The sequence below is a fragment of the Podarcis erhardii genome (assembly GCF_964252035.2).
Source record: "Podarcis erhardii genome assembly, chromosome: 3".
In the NCBI taxonomy this organism is placed as follows: Eukaryota; Metazoa; Chordata; class Lepidosauria; order Squamata; family Lacertidae; genus Podarcis; species Podarcis erhardii.
Window position 1 is genome coordinate 2,127,538 of NC_138507.1, and position 20,631 is coordinate 2,148,168.

The 20,631-nt window shown below is 41.9% G+C and overlaps 1 protein-coding gene across 5 annotated transcripts in view; it reads left to right on the forward strand.

Annotated features, from left to right (window-relative positions):
• SUPT3H (SPT3 homolog, SAGA and STAGA complex component) overlaps positions 1–20,631 on the forward strand; it is a gene marked incomplete at its 5' end in the record, with an annotated part of 237,683 nt that overhangs the window by 159,679 nt on the left and 57,373 nt on the right. For all 5 annotated transcript variants that reach the window (XM_081855668.1, XM_081855667.1, XM_081855669.1 and 2 more), the window contains 3 exons: positions 3,306–3,392; positions 4,741–4,831; positions 7,862–7,998. In XM_081855668.1, coding sequence (XP_081711794.1) covers positions 3,306–3,392; positions 4,741–4,831; positions 7,862–7,998 — 315 coding nt within the window. The remainder of the gene's footprint in view (positions 1–3,305; positions 3,393–4,740; positions 4,832–7,861; positions 7,999–20,631) is intronic.

Consider the following 20,631-nt stretch of genomic DNA (forward strand, 5'->3'; position numbering starts at 1 on the left):
CAGGTTAAGAACTTTGCTTCAGGATGAGAACAGAAATCGTGCTCCGGCTGCGCAGTGGCAGCGGGAGGCCCCATTAGCTAAATTGGTGCTTCAGGTTAAGAACAGTTTCAGGTTAAGTACGGACCTCCGGAACGAATTAAGTACTTAACCCGAGGTACCACTGTATTTCTCCTTGTTCTAAGTCAAGGCTGGGGAATCTGTGTCCCACCCCATGACCAGTTGAGGGAAGGGGGTGGCTTTGGAATTTGATAAGTTTCACAAATTCTTCTTTTTATGAGCATTCTGCAAATTTTGGTCCAGTTTCTCAGGCTGGAGCTGCAACAGTAAGCAATTAAGAAGTGTGATTGTTAAAATACATAATTTATTTGTTAACTGATATAGATACTGGTATATGTTGGCAATTATTTTATTATGACAAGGGGCCTCATAAATTGGAAGTTGTATGGGCCACTTTGGACCTCTGAGCGGGTCCGGATCTACCAGATGTTGGGCTACAACTCTTATCATCCCTGACCGTTGGGGCTGATCGGAGCTGAAGAACATCTGGAGGGCCACAGGTTTCCCATACGTGCTCTAAAGTGGTGGGAAATAGGAGGTCGGAAACCTGCTTGCTGGTTTCCACAGGCATCTAGTTGGCCGTGGTACAGTCATACCTCGAGTTAAAGTAGCTTCGAGATGAGTATTTTCAGGTTGCGTGCTGCGGCGACCCGGAAGTAACGGAGCGTGTTACTTCCGGGTTTCGTCACATGTGCAGACGGTCAAAATGACGTCATGCGCAGAAGCGGCGAAACGCGACCCGCAGACGCGTGGACGTGGGTTGCGTTCGCTTCAGGATGCGAACGGGACTCCGGAACGGATCCCGTTTGCATCCAGAGGTACCACTATATTAACCAGCTGTTTCCAAATTGGCCCATGGGCCCCAAAACACAGGCATTCCATTTTCTAACTACTGTGACGTGCTGTTTTCACCAATAATTTCACTTTCACCATAATTAGGTCCCTTTAATTCATGTTTCCAAGAAACTGGTGATACAATTTTTAAAAATATTTTTAAAAATAAAGAGTACCATATAGAGTACCTCGTCAAGCATTCCCATGTAGTCCAACAAATGGCCCCATCCTGATATCACACACACTGAGAAGCCCCTTTTCCCTCATCTGTGTGAGCATCTGTAGGAAGCTGGATTTTACACATAAAACATGGAATGCGTGTAGGTCTGCCTCCAGCCCTTGTCTAAGGGAATTAAGTGGCTAAATCACAGTAGTGTTGCTTGGCACCCTGTGGCCACAGATACACACAGGTGTACTAAAACAGTGGGCGTAAGCACACCCTGCTATGTGTTGTGTTGTGGCCGCAGTGTATTAAAATTGTGTTACCTTCTATCCAACAGAGCTTTATATTATCTGTTTCATTTGAAGGCTTCTGTAGATCTGTGCGAAATTTGAAAAAGATGTGTTGTATTATCAGCATACTAACATCAATTTTCTAAGCACTTATTGAGTAAATGCATTCTGGATGTAAGTCCTCTGGGTTCATCCAAATTACACCAATGAGGTATTCATCCTGTTCTTTGTATTATAATTTTACCCAGCTTTTCTATACTTTATGCTGGAAATTTAAGTACCTTGTGTATCCTTAAACTAATCAGAATAAGAAGCCACTTTTCTGTGCCAAAGAAAGAGAACTATCATTTTTCACATTCTTATACTTTCCAGTTCAGTTTCAAGGAAGATTATGTTACTGTGACTTCTGAATTCCTGAAAGTTCTCTTGTCTTTGTAGCTGCAAAGGCCTCCTGAGCATTTCAAAGGAAATAATGTGAATTTTTTGTGTGCAGTATGTTTTGTGTTGTGCATACCAGATACAGTCCACATTTTGTGTGCATGTGATTAGACTCGGGGAAAAAATAATGCAGTCCAGTATTATGATTTATTGACTGAATCTTTTTCCTGCTGAAAACTTGCCAAAACTGAAAGCTTGCCCCCACCCCACTTCCATATTAGAAACAGCTACTGTTTTTGTTGATCTTTTTAACTTCTGAATAGGCCTATTTCAAGTCATACCAGCATGAGATCTTAGATTAATAATATACTTATTCAGCCACTACTAGAGTAAAACCATTGGCATATGAAGGTTAGAATTTCTTAAAATTGTTTTCAGGTGCATTTTGTGAAAGGTGAGTAAGATATATATATATATATATATATATATATATATATATATATATATATATATATATATATATATATGTGGAATTACTTCTATTTGTTGTTTCATCTTACAGATGTGAAAGTAAATTTTAACATAGCTTAGGCTTTCCAAAAATTAAGTCTGCACCAGCACCCATTGTTCATTTTGCATCTTTCATCTTCCTAAATCCATACACAGAGAGAGAGAGAGTCCTTACAGGAAAGAAGCCATTGGGGAATGAGCATTGCCTGGACAAATAGAAGCAGGATTGAACCTTACAAACTTACTCTTGGCATACAGAAGTGTTTTAGATGTGTCAACTCCTGCAGCCAAGCTGGTGGCAAACGTCCTGCTCCGCTTTCCTGTGGACCACATCAGAGAGGCCAAGAGGGGAGCCTTGGTGTCCAGGCAGCCCAATATCTCCAGACACACTGCCCAGGCTTGAGCCTCGGGAAATTCACTGGTGCTGCTAACACAGTGGTTTGACATAACCCCCAGAAAAGCACTCCATTGTCTCTTGAGAAAGATGGATGCCAACAATGACCTTGTGCCACAATGGAGGGGTTCTTAGCATCAGCACTCAAAGAGGGTATCCTTTGAATTTTTTTAAAAAAAATTAAAAAAAAAAATTTTAAAAAAATTTAAAATGTGTGTGTGTGTGTGAGAGAGAGAGAGAGAGAGAGAATGAGAGAAAGAGAGAGGAAGAAAAGTTAGCATTGGGTTGCAGTAGTGTATTTGTGGGTATTCTATAAACATTACATTTCTCTCTTTTTTTTGCCCTATTGATGCAAAAGCTAGATTCTTCCCTTCAATGTTACAGGATGTTTCACACACTATGATTGCTTGTAGGATACCATGAATTTTCCTTGAGGTAAAGACCCAAAATGAAATGTTGCAATAGCAGCTGGCAAATCAGAAAATCCCAAACAGATAATGAAGAAGGGGCTTGTAATTTTGCTGGTGTTTTATTTTGTTACTGAGGAATCATGCTTTGGCCTGGAATTTTGAGGTCTTCCCAAGCCATAATTGCTGTATGTCTAATGAATTTCAGTAAGCACCTTCAAACAAATGCTAGTGCTGTTATCACTCTTCTTGTCCTGCCTGTTTGTTTACAGTTACAACAAGCCTCTGAAGTTTCTCAAATGAGAGGATCAAGAGTAATCTCTGCAGAAGATCTTATTTTTTTGATGCGCAAAGATAAGGTACAGTTATTAAATGCAACTATTAAAATAATGGTTGGAAAAAATATTCTGTTAAAAGATATGGCTACCATGTTTTAAATAAAGTATTTATAGACAGAATTTTATTATAACTAATTATTCTGCATCTCACTTCATATTGTACATTTGTTTCAGATTGTACAAATGAAATGTAATTCCATCCAGATAAATTATTTCTTTGTGGGAAAGCACCTAGCTGCATAGCCCAGTTAGTCCTTTCTGATCTCCCAAGAGTTTAAAGCATCCTCGATTCTTCAGGTTCTTGACATCAATACTTTCCCATTTACAGTTCCTAAATAGTCCAGATCTTGCTTTAAGCATGAAAAACAGATCAGAGAATTAGAGAACGTTAGCTTTGGAAGGAACCCCAAGGGTCATCTAGTCCAACCCCCTGTAATGCAGGAATCTTTTGCCCAACATGGGGTTGGAACCCACGACCCTGAGATTAAGAGCCTTATATTCTACCATCTGAGCTATCCCAGTTGGAAGATTATATCTCCCCCCCCCCCTCAGTGCATAAAAGGTGCTCAGATGTGTTCATTTATGCAATTCTGGAGCCTATTTTAATCAAAATTACGAGAAACAATTGCTTGGTGCCTTGAGTAGGACCTGGGGCAAGCAGTACATGAAAACAAATTTGGGAGAATGTCAGTTAATTTACAAATGTGCTAGTAGAAGTAGAGGTCCTGATTTTAATCAATATAGCAGCTCATAGTGGTGGTGGGAGTTTGAGCTTTCTGGAGAACCCTGTTGACACACACACACACACACACACACACTGCCATTTTAATATGGAATGTGGCTGGAGAATGAAGGGTTAAGCCTTCTCCCATGTGCTACAGTCCCAATGAAAATCCCTTACCATGCCTACTGTTAAATGAATGACCACAGTGTGCTTTTTAATGACATGATCATTGTCACATATAGTTTGTCAATGAACTGATTGGCAGACTTTGCCATGTGAAAATACTAGGTGAATGTACTTAAGTTAAACAGAGGACTTGTGCAAGTGCATGTAATTTTTTTTTCTAAACCAAAAATTACAGGTAATTTTCTTTTCAAAAGCACGCCATTCTCTAAATCCTGCCTTATTAATAGATCTTCCACTTTTGAAGTACACCAAGGAACACTGAAGCCAACAGACTTCTGCACTGGCAACCTAATGACGCCTTTCTGTGCACCCTGCAACTTTGATTATATCAATGAGTGTGTTTGTAATTTTGTGTATGTGTTCTAAGGTAACGGCTGTGTCTCTCAGTTAGAGCTATGTTTCTTACTCTGGCAGGCAGTGTTTGTATCCATTGTAATTAGCACTCTTCTTTCTCCCTAGAAAAAGCTTAGAAGGCTACTTAAATATATGTTTTTCCGAGACTACAAATCTAAAGTTGTCAAAGGCATTGAAGAAGATGATCTTCTTGAAGGTAGGTAAACTTGTAAATAAAATGTATTTCTGGTCTAAAACTCCCTTTAAATCCATATCAGCAAAAGAAAAGAACTCACTCTGAAACTCACTTACAGGTGGTACCTAACACCACAGGAACTAATGCTAATACACCCAGGAACCTCACCAAAATGCTGGAGAGGATGCACCTCCACAGGCATGTACCTCCACATGTGGAGGGAATGTCCTAAAATCCAACTCTTCTGGACATCAATCATACAAGAAATATGCAAAATAACTAAGCAAATATTAGAAGTCACTCCAGAACTGGCCCTACTAAACATCTTCCAAGACAATAATGCCACTCACAACACAAAGAACTCATAACCCACCTACTCTCAGCAGTCAGAAACATCATAGCTGGAGAGACCTGTCAGGAGTAAGCATGGACCAATGGTATCAAACAGCCTTATTAGAAAAACTAACCAACAAACTAAAACTGACACGGGGACAAACAGAAGAAGACGCCTTCACCCCGGTATGGTTACCCTTCATCACGTACACAGCCCAACAAGACAGTGACAAGAATCCACCAACAGCATACAAATCAATATGGCTAACCTGATCCAAACACACACACACACACCCCACTCACACACAAAAAGAAAGTTCACCACAGCCAATCACAAACAACCACACCTAGGCCAACCCCAACCTCTCTCACCACCGAAGGAAGACAAGCAAATAGTAAAGAGAACCCACACAAGTGATGCTGAGACAAAACCCTGCACATATGCTAAGTAGAATAGAAGCATTACCCCCCGACCCCACCCCTCTCACCATTCCCCCCTCCACCTCTTCCCCCCTTTTCTTCCTAATGTAACACTAATGTCTCAACAAATGAAACTGATCTGCAGAAAACGCAACTTGAAAAGAGACATTGCACATACTTTTGTAAACCAAGAAATATTTAATAAAAATATATTTTAAATAAATAAATAAATAAATAAATAAATAAATGTATTTCTTTGGGGAGTATTCAGCATACAAACTGTATATAGCAAATGGAAAATATATTCCTCATGCAGATGACTTTAGACACCCAAAAATATTTACTTACTTGGGAACTCCATTTAGCCTTGTGTTTTTCCTTTCAAATTATTTATAAAAGTGCAGTATGGCAGTCCAGCAACCAAATGATAAGTAGATCTGTTTAATGTCAAGAGCTGTGTTGAGCTAAGGAACTGGTGCTGATTAAAAGGCTTAATTGATTTCAGCATGTGTAATTTACGTGTGGCAGCCTCCAAGTGGAAGGGGGAAGGTGGTTGGCTTCAAAATTAATTTGAATAGGCATTTTGTTAATTTATTATCAAAGAATCTGACATATTTTATGAAGCAACCATAATCTAAAATCACTTAATTCTGATATATAGCTTGGAGGTGTTTTAAATTGTACACCGGCAGTGGACTGAAAAAACTTTCTCCTCTCCCTTCTCTATGGGCAGTGGCAGCTGGTGTCTTCCCAAAAGTGGTGATGCTTGAAGCACAACTCAGCTCTTCACATTTGTCTCACCCCCCTCCACCCCACCCCAATCCCTTTGCCCCCCCCCCCTTAACAGGGATAAGAGAAATGACTTGTTTGCGGCTAGATGATCAGGCCATGGCAGAAAATCTTTAAAGACAGCATGCATGTTACTTATAATTCCCAAGTACAGACTTCGAACTGAGGCTGACAGAAAGAGATTTGACCAAGGCCAGACAATGTCTGTGGTTGTCTGAGGTAAAGCTATAGAGGCTTTGTGTCCCATAAATAGTTGTGTTTTGGCGGAAGCAGCATTACTCATCTTCTTGCTTAAATACTATGTTTTGAAAATGTGAAAATAGCTAAGGTGTTTCTGGGAATGTATGGAATGCACTTCTTTCACCACTAAGTAACCATAATCAGCAACACTTTATCTGAGATTAGAGATGAAATTTCATAAATGTGAATCCCAGCCTGACTGGAACTCAGGAACCTCCTTAAAAAATAAAAAATGGGGGTGTTGGAAGACAGTGCAGATGGAAGGAGACCAGGACTGATGCAGATAAGCGTGAGGAAGGACAGCAGCAGAGCGATGATGATGGTGGAGGAGTAGCGAGATGTGAGAAAGGAGAGCCACGGGAGAGGTTGCTGCTGGAAATGGCAGGCATTCCCTTGAAGCCCATGAACTGTGAGAGGAGCCTCCACTGCGCTAAGGACACTTGGACAAGTTTAATGGAACTTACACACAAAGAACTATGAATGCCTGGACATAATCCCATGTATTGGGTTCCAGCCTAATAATATTAATTTTTGTCAATCAAGTAGTCATACACACTGCCATCCTGTCAGGTGAAAGTGACTTCTACCACACCCATTTCACATTTGAGATCTATATGATTCGTGTGATTGGTTTTACAGTCATACCTTGGATCCTGAACGCCTTGGTACTCGGACGTTTTGGCTCCCAAACACCACAAACCCAGAAGTGATTGTTCCAGTTTGTGAACATTCTTTCGGAAGCCAAACGTCCAACGCTGCTTCTGCAGCTTCCAATTGAGTGCAGGAGCTTCCTGCAGCCAATCGGAAGCTGCACCTTGGTTTCCGAACGTTTTGGAAGTCGAACAGACTTCTGGAGTGAATTCACTTCGACTTCCAAGGTATGTCTGTATTATGTTTCCTGTGTCCTCCTTAAAACTGAGGCTTATTGGGATATTGTGGTAGATTACATGAAGGACATCCCTCAAAGTAAGTTTGACATGGATCTATGCCAGAAAGGGGTGAAGAGACTGTCATGTCATTAGCCATTATGGTATGCCATATTATGATTTTGAGGATGATATAGTGAACAACATTGCACCAAATTTGAATCGGCCATAAGCAAGATGAGTGATTTCTGAGAAATTGGAGACCATATTAGAAACAATGAGTCTTAGAACTTCACATTTCTTCAGTGCCTGGGTGTTATCTTTTCATATATATTATGTATTTCGTCAATGGTAACACCAGGATCAAATCAAATTGTTTGTTTCCCCCTTCAATTTCTTTCAGACAGACTCAGTAGCAGCAGCACCAATAAACGTCAGAAAATTGCTCAAGATTTTCTTATCTCTATTGATCAGACTGGAGAGCTGTTGGGCTTGTTGGAAGATGATGAGATTGATGATGTAAAACTAGAGAGAATGGAGGTAAATTCTGGACCTTTTTCCTGTACGTGGAAGGTTAAGTTTACATAGCCCAGCTCCTTGATGTGTAGCAGGATACTTCACCTACGCCCCCATTTACACAGCAACTAATGGACTCACATCAGTGCTCAGAGAATGGGGAGTGCATTCCATTTGGAAGGTGCCTTGGCCAGAAATTAATATTTTAATTAAGCAGATGTTCCTGGCAAGTTGCAGGAAAAGGCAAAATAGCAAACAAACCCAGATTTGTTCCCAATTCAAAAATAGCACTTAACATAACCCTAAAAAGGGTAAATACCATCTAATCAAAGCTTTCTACCAAGATACAATTTTAGTGGGATCCCAATACCAAATGTAACTTTGCAAATAAATAAATACATCTTAAAAGCTTGATATGCATACCACTTGTTTTAGAAGCAGCGGTTTATGTTCCCAGAAATGTTCAGAGTGTTACACTCACCAAGTTTTCACAGTGTTAAATGTAAAATAAATATTAGACATGCAAATGTTGACCACTCTGTATGTTGGCTGTCTGCTTGTTGTGTAAAAAGCAGGGATTTCACCTGTCTTACGATAGATGCGATACCGTATTTGTTTGCCTATTAACCAAAATTGTCAGAGAATTTGGGATAGGGCCACCTGTTGTGGATGCTTTAGCTGAGTTACCTGCATTGCAGGGGGGTGGACTAGATGACCCCAGGGGTCCCTTCCAACTCTATAATTCTATGTTTTGTCTTATGTTTGAAAATATATATTTTACATATAATTCATGGTATGGAACCAATTTCTATATTCCAATATATGCTGCTGTATGTGGCATTTTCCTCACTGGATGAAGCTGAATGCTGTAGCTGGGAAACAAAACCATCTAGCCAGCTAGCCATATGTTTCACAAAATGCTATCTGACTTTGTAGTGCTTTCCTGGCCCCTAGGCTAATTTGTGCATGTGCCAATCTCTCTCCACTTTGGGAAGTGCTAGTTAAGATCTTCATAGCGTAACGTTTCCTCTCCATTCTTTTCCTACGCAACCTCAAGCGCCACAATGCAGACATCTTGGTTCATTCTTGTTGCCATGGAGGGGCACTTTTGTTCTATTGAACGTTTTCATGTTCTGAATATTTTCCTCCTCAAAATATTATTTTTTATTTTTTTAAAAGGTTGGTCTTTTACTTAAGCACTTTAGCATAGTATGAAAGGATTAAGATGTTCACTTATATCATTCTAGTCGTCTTCTTCTTCTTGTGCCTCATTAGAGCATTGCTTCCAAGACACCCTATAGTAAGGTTCCAGATTTTTTTCAATGAATCTGTGGACAGATTTTCAACTTCCTACTAAATAGATGGATTTTGTCAGAGGACTGATTTGTAAATCTGGGGACTGTCCCCGGGAAACGGGGATGTCTGGTAACCTTACCCTATAGCAGTAGCACTGATGTTGTGATGGCTCTACTATATTAACTCCAGAATCAAAGGCAGTCTGCCTCTGAAGGCTGGTGTCCTGCTTGAAGGTTACTCATAAGCTCCTACTTGGCCGTTGTGGGAGCAGAAAACTGGACTGCCTGTAGGCTGATCTTCTTCTATTCTTATGTCAACTATAAGATTTACTTAATAGGTGCCAGGTAGTTGTTTGGTTGCTCGAGAGCAAACAGGCAAGACTCCAGCCTGTCTTTTGCAGGCTTTATTATGAGAGCCAGTGTGGTGTAGTGGTTAAGAGCACTAGTCTAGTAATCTGGGGAACCGGGTTCGTGTCTCCGCTCCTCCACACGGAGCTGCTGGGTGACCTTGGGCCAGTCACACTTCTCTGAAGTCTCTCAGCCCCACTCACCTCACAGAGTGTTTGTTGTGGGGGAGAAAGGGAAAGGAGAATGTTAGCCGCTTTGAGACTCCTTAAAGGGAGTGAAAGGCGGGATATCAAATCCAAACTCCTCTTCTTCTTTAAAATATTTACAGTGAAGAGCGTCGCAAGTCCATGTCTAGCTCAGTCGCTAGCAGAATCTGGGAGTGGGCGGTCCTTGTACCTTCCCCATGCTTCTCCTCCCCTCTTCCGCCCAAACCTACTGCGCAGAGTGGGCGCTGGCAAAGGGGCGCTTGCCTTCCCTCCCCTTTGCTCAGGCTCGGTGTTGAGGCTCTCCCTAGCATCTCCTGGTCCCTGCACCCCCTCCCCACTGGAGGCAAGGCTTTCCTGCTCGCCAGAGGAGGAACTGCTTCGCAAGATCTTCAGAGGCTCCCTGTAACACAACTGCCCTTCCACCTCTCGCCTCTGAGCTGACGGCAGTTCCCTGACAATAGGTTTTTAACTACTTGAGGATAACAACTATGTTTTTGTTTATAGCAATACGCTCCCCTGTCTACATGGCTTCATTGTGGCCCTGACCCTGTAGAAGAATTTCAGGTGTTCTTGATTCTCTGTCAGCAAGAAACTTCTGACATGCTGACATGTAGCATTTCAAGTATAATGTTCTTGTTATTATTTATTAAATTTGTATACCACCCTTAGACCAAACTACAAGAAAGAAGATTCCACCTAAACATTAGGAAGAACTTCCTGACAGTAAGAGCTGTTCGACAGTGGAATTTGCTGCCAAGGAGTGTGGTGGAATCTCCTTCTTTGGAGGTCTTTAAGCAGAGGCTTGACAACCATATGTCGGGAGTGCTCTGATGGTGTTTCCTGCTTGGCAGGGGGTTGGACTCGATGGCCCTTGTGGTCTCTTCCAACTCTATGATTCTATGATTCTAAAGATCACAGGGCAGTTCACAACAAAAAAATACAAAATGAGAACACAAAATACATACCCCCAAAAACAAAATCAAACCAATAGCCCCCCTCCCACAAACACTATTGATTGATTAATCAGCCCTTGCCCTTGCTCCTCCCTTAAGGGGCGACCCCCACTTCGCTGGCCAAAGGTACAAAAACACCGGCTACCTCAAGAGAAGAAGGAATTCCAGTAGATATGAAGGAGGGCCAGATGATCTGCTCACGTCCTCCACTGATGGACTCTGGCTGCTGCTACCTCTGCTTCCCATGTACAGTGGTACCTTGGTTCTCAAACTTAATCTGTTCTGGAAGTCTGTTCTGAAACCAAAGCATTCCCAAACCAAGGTGCACTTTCCCATAGAAAGTAATGCAAAATGGATTAATCCATTTAAGACTTTTAAAAACAACCCCTAAAATAGCAATTTAACATGAATTTTACTATCTAACCAGACCATTTCTGGGTTAGGGTTAATTTTAGGACTGGGTTAGGGTTAGGGTAAGGATTAGAATTAGGGTTAGGGTCAGTGTCAGTGTTGTTTTATGTTTTCTTGTGATTTTGATTCACTTGCGGTTGGTTTGCTTTTTTCAATTTGTTGTGTTGCTGCTTTTTCACGAGTTGCGAGTTTGTTGGTTTTGTGGTTTTCTGGAAAGTTTCAGTTTTAATTTTGAATGCAGCCCTGTGGCCCTGGTGCTAAGTGAGGGAAGGCTGGGCCGGGGCTGCAAGTGAGCAGGCAAGGGATGCCCCCCCCCCCCACACCCCAGCCTGCTCCTGCTTGCAGGCAAGTAGGAGTCGGATTGGGCTGCTCCGCTAGGCAGCACAAAGCTCCCACTTTCCAGTTTAGAGAGCCTCAACCTGTTGCTGCTTGCACGGGAACAGGAGCTGGATCGGGGCTGCTCAGCTGGGGAGGTGCAGGCTCCATCACACTTTCTGTTGAGGGGTTTGCGGCTGCACTTCCCTCAAGGGAGAAGCTTAAAGGAGCCCCCACCTCGCCATCAGAGCCCCTGCACCACCTGAAGGCAGCCAGGCTGAGTAAGGAAAGGCTGGGCTGGGGTGGGCAGGCAAGGGATGTTGCTGCCACCCCGGCCCAGCCTTTCCTCACTCAGTGCCGGGGCCGCCAGAGATGGAGGAGGGGATGGTTGCTGTTGTGGCAGCGATGGTGGGGGGACCCAGCACTGGAGGGTGGCAGGTGCCTGCTTGCTTGCCACCTGGGCTGCCTTCCCTCACTTGAAAAACGGAAGTGTGGCACTCAAAACAGAAGTCATACTCAGAACAGAGCATGTTCGGCTTCCAGAAAAAATTCAGAAACTTTGGGTTTTGGTTCCAAGTAGTTTGAGAACTAAGCTGTTCAAAAACCGAGGTACCACTGTACTTCCCATGGGGGTCTTTCAACACCAACAGTTTATTAACCAGAGTTGCAAAATCAGGAACATCTGTGGACTTGCCCATTCTCTCTTTCCACTCTCTAATGTAAATTCCCAACTCCCCTTCCTTGTTTGCTATAACCATAGTGGCTGTGTTCTAGGCAGTGAGCTTCTGAATACAGTTGACAAGTACGACAAGCAATTGTTGAGTCACATAAAAGTTGTTGTTCTATCCTGGCAGAGGAACAGCATGGACTTCAGGGAACATGGCTCTAACTGGAGCCTGGAAACCAGATAATTCCTTAAGTGAAAGACTAGCAAACATGTAAAACAGATTGCAGGGCCACTTCTGCCTCTGTCCGGAATGCCGCATCCTTCCTAATCCCAGCCCCCAGTGCTGGACCTCTGCAAGGGAAAGCCTCGCATATGGTCTTTCCCCATGGCGAACACCCCACCTGTAGACTTCATCTAACTCATGGATTTGGGAGCAGGGGTGGGAGGGCCAGCAATGTTTCCTTTCTACATGTTATGTTTATTCATGGGTGAAGGGAGTTACTCCCTGCTTCTAAGAACTTAACTGTGAAATCAGCACAGTGGCTTGGTTTACGGCAGGTTATTAGGCAGGGTAAAACAAAGATCTACCTCGATTTCCACCTGTCTCCCAAAGAAAAACGATTTGGCACTGGGCCAAATGTAACAAAAGATCAAGCTTACACAATTTCTACAATTTTGCCCCTAACTTCTCAACATATCACACATAGTTTAACATTACATCTGCAAATATCTATTTTATTTGAAAGTATTTATACACTGCTTTGTATTTCAAAAATCTCTAAGCAGTGACAATGTTCTTATTAATTTGGGTGTGCAAATCCATTTCAAGCATATATCTGCATTGGTTAAACCAAGAAGGAAGAGGAGAAGTGTGTGTGTGTGTGTGTGTGTGTGTGTGTGTGTGTGTATGTTGGCATGCACAGTTTTGAAGGAAAGATTCAGGAGAATGATCTTGCTTTGTTGTATCTGGAAACCTAAAATCAACTAGGAAACAGCATTCTGCTTTCTCAAATGTTAGTTGGTCAATAAGAGTTTTTATTATTGTGGACGCTTTTCTAAAACAAGAACTTGGTCTGGGTCTCTTTAAAAAATACTGCAGGCTTTAAAAATGCAGGAAACATGTTCTGTTCCTGAAAAGAAGATGGTAGTTAGCATATAAAGTAGTATAGAATATCTTATTTGCCATGTTTAGTAGACTATGGTTTCTGCAAGCTACGTTTTGGAGGAAGTCCAGTGCGCTCTTTAAAATCTTTACAACCTCCTTTAAAGAATTAGTGTACTTAAATCATGAGCTGTGATCTAAAGGCTATGTTCCTTTTAGGTATCAATTACTTCAGAAATGTGTGGTTATCTTGGTTTGGCCAACTGCAAATGGTTTCGGTTCCACTTTGCCCTGGGCCAAAAACATGCTAAGTTGTCCAAAGCAGATGATAAACATGTATTTCTGATGTCATTACGGCCCAAACAGGATATGATTGTTCAGTGGTATGGTTTCACTTATGATGAATTATACAGAAAGCAAATATTGTTTATGTTGTATTTCTTTAAAACTGTATTTTTGAAATAATTACGTGTGTGTGTGTGTGTACAGAATGGTGTGTATTTGTTTCCAGGGTGCATATCATATAGTTGCATAACTGATATAAAGAAAAACACTGGTGATTTAAAAATATTAACAGAATGTAATCATTTTTTACTGAAAAATATCAGCTTAACCCTATGACTATCACAAGGAGAGTATCTTTCTGTTAGCTTTCATCTTAAGATTAAGGAGATTTGCCGACACAGGGATGAGAATCACTGTGGGAATAAACAAAAGTCAGATAATGAGCTGTTAACGCAACAAAAAACAAAAGCCTCTTTGTTGATTTGAAACATAGTGCTTTACTTGATGTTAAATCCCACTGATTTTAAATACTAACATTCAGTGGTATTGAGGAGAGATGTATAGCAACGAAAGCTGGCTTAGCTCCTTCAGAAACTTTGTATTGTCCCAAACCTAAGATCTCAAATATCTATAATATGGGTCTCAGCTACTAACCAAACTATATTAGCAATATCATATTCCAGATACCTCTTGATTGTGGGCAAAAGACAGTACAGTTCTGATGTAACAGGCTTCTGTTTAACCTTTGTAGACAGAACCTAAGAAACTGACATAAGCAATTTCATGAGTTACTTTGCTACTCCAAGCTGAATCCTAGTATTGTAGAACATCCCAAACAAAGCCACATTTCTTGTATCAGAAGAGCACTTTATTCTGCTTCCGTCAATCAGTTATTGCTTGAAAATAACTCTTGGGATTTTTTTTTTACCCCAATATGCTAATTCTTAAAATAGAAACTAAGAAACTGATGTAGGCAATTTTATGGTGCATTGTGTTACCCCAAGCCAAATTCCAACATGTCTTCTGTTTGTCAGATGTCCCAAAGCAAGGCCATGTGTGTCATGTCAGAATAATGGAGGCTGGGGCATTGTTTTGGGGGGGGGGTGTTGGGGGAAATGTGCCCTTCTTTTACATTTCGTTGTGATTTATATGAAAATTGTTCAGTTGGGGTTTGTATTTTTTCATGTTTAATGGCACCCAGACTTTTAGGTGTTTGCAAATGGAGAATCTTTAGGTGCAAAATGCGTCTGGCGCCAGCTAATTTCGAACCCAGGAAAAGAGGACCTTTTTCTGCCTCCCCACTTCTAGCCACTCTCTGAAGATTGGAAAAGGGACCCTCATAAGAATATTGGGGGGGGGCAGGGGGAGTATGGCTTTGTTTTTTGAACTCTTCAGATGAGGACTAGACCATGTGAAAAATGAACATAAGATTTTAGCTGCAGTTCATTCATTTTCAGCTTTGTATTCTTGTTATAAAAAAGCACGCCTAGACACTCCTTTGTGTTATGCATAACCTTGGTTTAAGGTGCCATTTAGCTCCTAGCTTTCATATCTCAGTTTCTAACACTGCCTGTAATCTCACTTCTCACTGTGAGGGAACCACCAGAAGGCCCTCAAAGCTGGACCTCAGTGTCTGGGATGAGCAATGGGGATGGAGACGCTCCTTCAGATATACTGGGCCGAGGCCGTTTAGAGTTTAAAGTTCAGCACCAACACTTTGAATTCTGCTTGGAAACATACTAGGAGCCAGTAGGTCTTTCAGGACTGGTGTTATATGGTCCCAGCGGCCACTCCCAGTCACCAGTCTAGCTGCCGCATTCTGAAATAGTTGTAGTTTCTAAGTCACCTTCAGAGGTAGCCCCATGTAGAGCACGTTGCAGTAGTCCAAGTACCACTCTGGTGAGACAGTGCACAGGCAGCTAGGGTCTCAGATGGAGCTGATAGACAGTTGCCCTGGATGCAGAATGGACCTGTGCCTCCATGGGTGCCCTTGAGGGCTAGCCCTGGAGCCCATGAGGTGGTGACAGTGATTACCTTTCCTCCTTGGAAAGTACGTACATAGAGCTGACAAAGGAAGATGGAAGAGCGACTCCTTTGGCACTTTCTCTTTAAGCTGTATGTGCTTTCCAAGATTTATATGAACAGAAAGCAGAGCAAGAGAGAAGGTAGGAATGCAAAGGACCTAGCTGGGATGCTGGTGGGGAGAGAAAGTGGGGTGCCACAGAAGAATGATTGGATGGCTTGAGGATTAGACAGATTCATGGAGGAAAAGGCTATACTATTCATGATGGCTGCATTCTACCTCCACAGTTGGGGGCGCCACTTGCTGTTTGCTGCCTGGGTAGCAGCCCCAACTGGAGGAGGCAGCCCAGGAGCAGCGACCTCATTCCCAGCCTCAGCCATGGTTTGGAGGGTCAGGAACATGACTCCTGAATGCAGCCCAAATCCAACTGAAAGTCAGTGTAATTTGTGTTCTCTTTATATGCCCTCTTGAGAGCTTCCAGTAAACAGTTCTAATACAGCATTTCCTAGCTTTTCCATATAAAAGATTCTTTGTCTAATATGTGCTTCACATGTCGTGATAACATAGAGAAAAAAGATCTTGAAATCTGTATTCCTTTTCAGTTGAAGTATTTTAAATATTTTAAACACATTATTCACAAAGTAAAGTCTTTTTTTCTTTTAAATAAAATCAGTTGCCATCATTTGTTTTATAATGGGAATCTCTCTTCCTCTCTCTCTCTCTCTCTCTCTCAACACACACACAGAGAGCGAGGGAGAGGGAGAGGGAGAGGGAGAGGGAGAGACCCCTTACCAATAGAAATCTGAACTGGAATGCAAACAATATTGCACTCTGAATGCTGCGTTTCAGTTGTTATTCCCAGAGGATTAAAAGGAACACTATTCATCTGTCACTCTGCCTTCTAGTTTAGGGATAGATTTCCAACTCTTGGGTGTTACATAGCAATAATTCAGCAGCAGAGGCACCATGCTGCTTTCATAGTACATTTCATGTTTGAATAAACAGTGGAAAGCCAATAACATGAATAGAAGAAAATAGTGCCTCAAAAATAGGCTTCTTGCCAACCAAGATTGATGCTAGATTCCTTTTGGAGTCAGCTAGATGAGGAAGTGTGTGAATTTTTAAAAGATACTGCAAAATTCACAAATAAGATAACTAAAAAATGCATTTTGATCACCACCTTTCCTAAAATACAGTCTTCCAGTGAAAACAAACAACTTTCATTAATGTGTCACTTGCCTGTTAGTTAGACAAGGAAGCTATTGATACTAACAGAAGGATTACTATGTCTACTTTGATGGTTGTGTGGCAGCTAGACTTCTAAATATGTTGATCTAACAATAGTAACCATTGCTCCTGAGATCTTGTGCTAGACTGTTTTCTCTCTGGTTCTGCTCATTAAACGTTTGCAGAATCTGGAAGCATGTAGACTGCATCCAATCCATGTCCTTTTAACAAGCAAAATCTAGACTCTCCCTTTGTTTTAAAAGCATGCTTTTCGACCTCATGGTTTTGCAAATATGATTGAAAAGGCGCAGGTGGTGTCTAAAGGTTTCACTGTTCAGAGGTGGGACTTCATGGTTGTTTGACTTTCTTTGTGTATTTTTGTTGCACACCCACACATGACTACAACTAGTTCTTTATAGGGTCTTTGAAGGCTCATAAATGCGTTCTGCACCTGCTCTGAGGAAGAACATTTAGAACTTCCTAGAACTAAAACCCACAAGGGTATGAAAGAAGATATTTATTGATATTTTCTATTGACCTCCCCTCAGGGTACCTTCCAACTCTACAATTCTGATACTACAGTCATATCTCCGCTTACGTATCCCTCTGATTACCTCAACTTTGGGATACATAAATGGCAAACCCGGAAGTATATTTCCGGGTTTTTGCCACGCGCGCATGTGCAGAAGCGGTCTCTCCAGTTGCGAAAACCTCGGGATCCGGCCGGATCTCCGGAACAGATCCCATCCACTACCAGAGGTACCACTGTATGGAGAAGGTGAGGCACATCTGAACAATGGCAGGCAGCTGCAAATTGATACCACTGGGAAATTGTTATTGCATAAAATAATTTTGCAAACACGGGGGAGCAGGGAGGAGAAGGGTCAGAATTAAAAGCTGCTGACCTCAACCAAGACATGAGAGTGGGAAATTTCGCTCTTTGCCAATGGATCAATAGGATCTGTTTCAAGGAGAAAATTAAAGGTGTGTGTGTGTGTGTGTGTGTGTGTGTGTGCGCGCGCGCGCGCCCTGTGGTCCTTAGATGAAGGACGGTATAGAAATTTAAATCATTGTCATTGTCAATCAATGATTAAATTAAAAAAACGCTGCCTATAATGGTCCTATTGGATTCAGGGGGTTATGAGAAGCTGGAGTCTGGTATTATGTGGTATTTCTTCTTCCCTTCTCCAGAGGAGGAGACATTCACATAGTAGTGCGCAGGCATTGAGGCATAGACGTGCCCATATAAGGGTATGTCAAAATACAGTTGTTAGTTGATGTTCGTTGCTAGTGTAGTCTTTATATTTTTTTTTTTAATAATATTTATTAAAAATTTTCAAATATAACAGAAAAGGAAAACATCCAAATTTAAGACCTTATTTTCAATATCATCTTTCCAGGACTTCCCCTCCCCTCCCCCTCTTGTATTCCAGTTCTTTCAAATAAATTCAGCAAATTCTTACCCCAAGTTTTAAAGTTATTATCATTAACACAATATAAAAAATATGCTAGTGTAGTCTTTATGTAGTCTAGTTGCTAGTGTAGTCTTTATGGGTAGAAGTGTAGCCCTTGAAATCTATTCTTGTGTAGTGCAATCCTATATATATCCTATTAAAATGCTGAACAAGGTGCGGTAGTGAAGAAAATGTAAAATGCAAGATTTTATAAATGTTGAACATTCAGAAACACTAGGCTCCTAAGCAAGGGCCATTTTTCACATTGCCGGAGAGATCTATGTTGTGCCAGTGTGGCCTCCCTAAGCAGAACCCCCTGTATTCACTCATGTATGTGCATTTCTTTAATGTGATTTTTAGCTTCCTCTCATATTCTGGTTTTAGTGTAACCACTACTATAATGTGTGAAAGAACCCCCAATGGATTGAGATGTTCTTCCAACAAAAAGGGATTTTGAATTACATTTATAAAAGGAAAGACAATGTATCCTAAGTAGTATTTAAATGCTGGCAAAATCTTTTCCTGTGAATTGTAATTAAAAATAGGGTTTTGGTCTGATCAAAGGAAAAGAAGGATGAGTCTTCTTTTCTCCCAGTGGCCTGGATTTTATTTCCTAACGCTAACAACCATTTCCAAGGCTTTGCAAGACTCTCCCCCTCACCCGCCATCATTGTCAGATGGCATTATTTAAAGTCTGTTCATCCACTTGTGTGGGATTCATATGCTATAATATACAGCACCGATGACAAGAGGGCTGTTATACTGGGAGTGTTATTCAAAGCGCTGCTGATTGTCACAGGCTGCAGACATCTGTAGGAAAAGCATTGTGCTACTCACAGCATCTGGCGATGGAAATCCTTATGAAAACCAAATCAAACAATTTCTTTGGAAGAAGGATGCACACATTACATCCGCTTTGAAATAATTAAAAATATTTATATATGCCAGCCATGTCAGTTTGTATCAGATGCTAATGATATATTATATTATAATGCTGTCTTCAGATTGATTGTAGTTAGACAGATTTCCGGATGTTTTAATCCCTCAAAATTAAAGGGCCAGTCACTAGCAATGGAATATTGTCACAGTTCACATTGTCCACAGCTGGTGGATTTAGCTCCTTGAAAGTTGGAACGGCCAAGGTAAATAAGATACGTTTCTTGGTAAAATACAGATGGGTGGACAGGGGAGTTGGCATCAGGAGCCAGCTCCGTTGGACACCTGTTGAAGGGCACAGCTCAGAGCTGCCTGCTCCTTGTGGCTGCAATGGGCAGCAGGGAGAGTGCCAGCTTCAGATGTGTTGGGATGAGGGCTTGTTGTCTATCTGTAGGCCAGACCCACACCACTGTCTTAGAGCAGCCTTTCTCAACCATGGGTCCCTAGAGGTTGCTGGACTGCAACTCCCTTCCCTCCTAGCTAGTGGGGCCATTGGTCAGGGATGATGGGAGCTGACAGCTGGGCTCAATTATATAAAGGTTGATATAATTGCCCAGAGGGAGAAGGCAAAACAACTGGAGTTGCTGCTGCCCTTCTTGCTCTCACCACTATTTTTGTGCCAGATAAGACAAGTGAGGAGGCAGCAACATCAAGGAGCAGGAGGAACAATAGTAGGCCCAGGGGGCCCGGAGGGTTGGCAGTGGACTCGCTGCTGGTATATGGGCCTCAGCAGTTGCCTAGAATGGTGCTGAGCCCTGATGCCAGCGCTGGTCATGAGGGAGATGTGGAATTACTCAGGAAGGACTCATATTGAAGGCATCTTGCCCAAGGATTCCAAAAGCCTGAAATGAGGGGCAGCAGCTACACAAAGTATTTTATATTGTGTTTGAGAGGGACCAAAGGTGGGGGTTTTTTGGTCAGTCAGTTCATTGGCTGTCTGGGCAAATGGAGAGATGGCACAACAGGGATAACCTTTAGAATGATGATGGAGGAAAACTCACAAAGAGTCCTCTTGAAGGATGACTAGAACCCCATTTAGAACTTATTTGGCGGTGGTGCCAAAGAAATCTTACATTCCTGCCATCCATCACTACCTCTGCACAGAGTGGAGCTGTTCCAGATTAGGAGAAGCCTTTTTTGCACCGTGGCTCTCAAGAGAAGTTTCCCACTGTGATTGGTTTGCAAGACAAGTTGCAGATAAAGTCAGCTGTATCTATTTCCGAACCTGACGCTGCATTGATTACAGAATCTGTGGGTATACCCTTTGTAAGAACTTGACCTTTTGTGGATATTCTAAGGCTGTGCAGCCTGAGGGTGTAAAGGGAATCCTTAAAGATCTTCTAATCTTCTACCTGGCTGATTATAACAGCTGGCCTGACCTGGCCTTTTGAATGGAAGAGGCAATAATTCCTCGTTGAGTGCACAGCGCACTGAC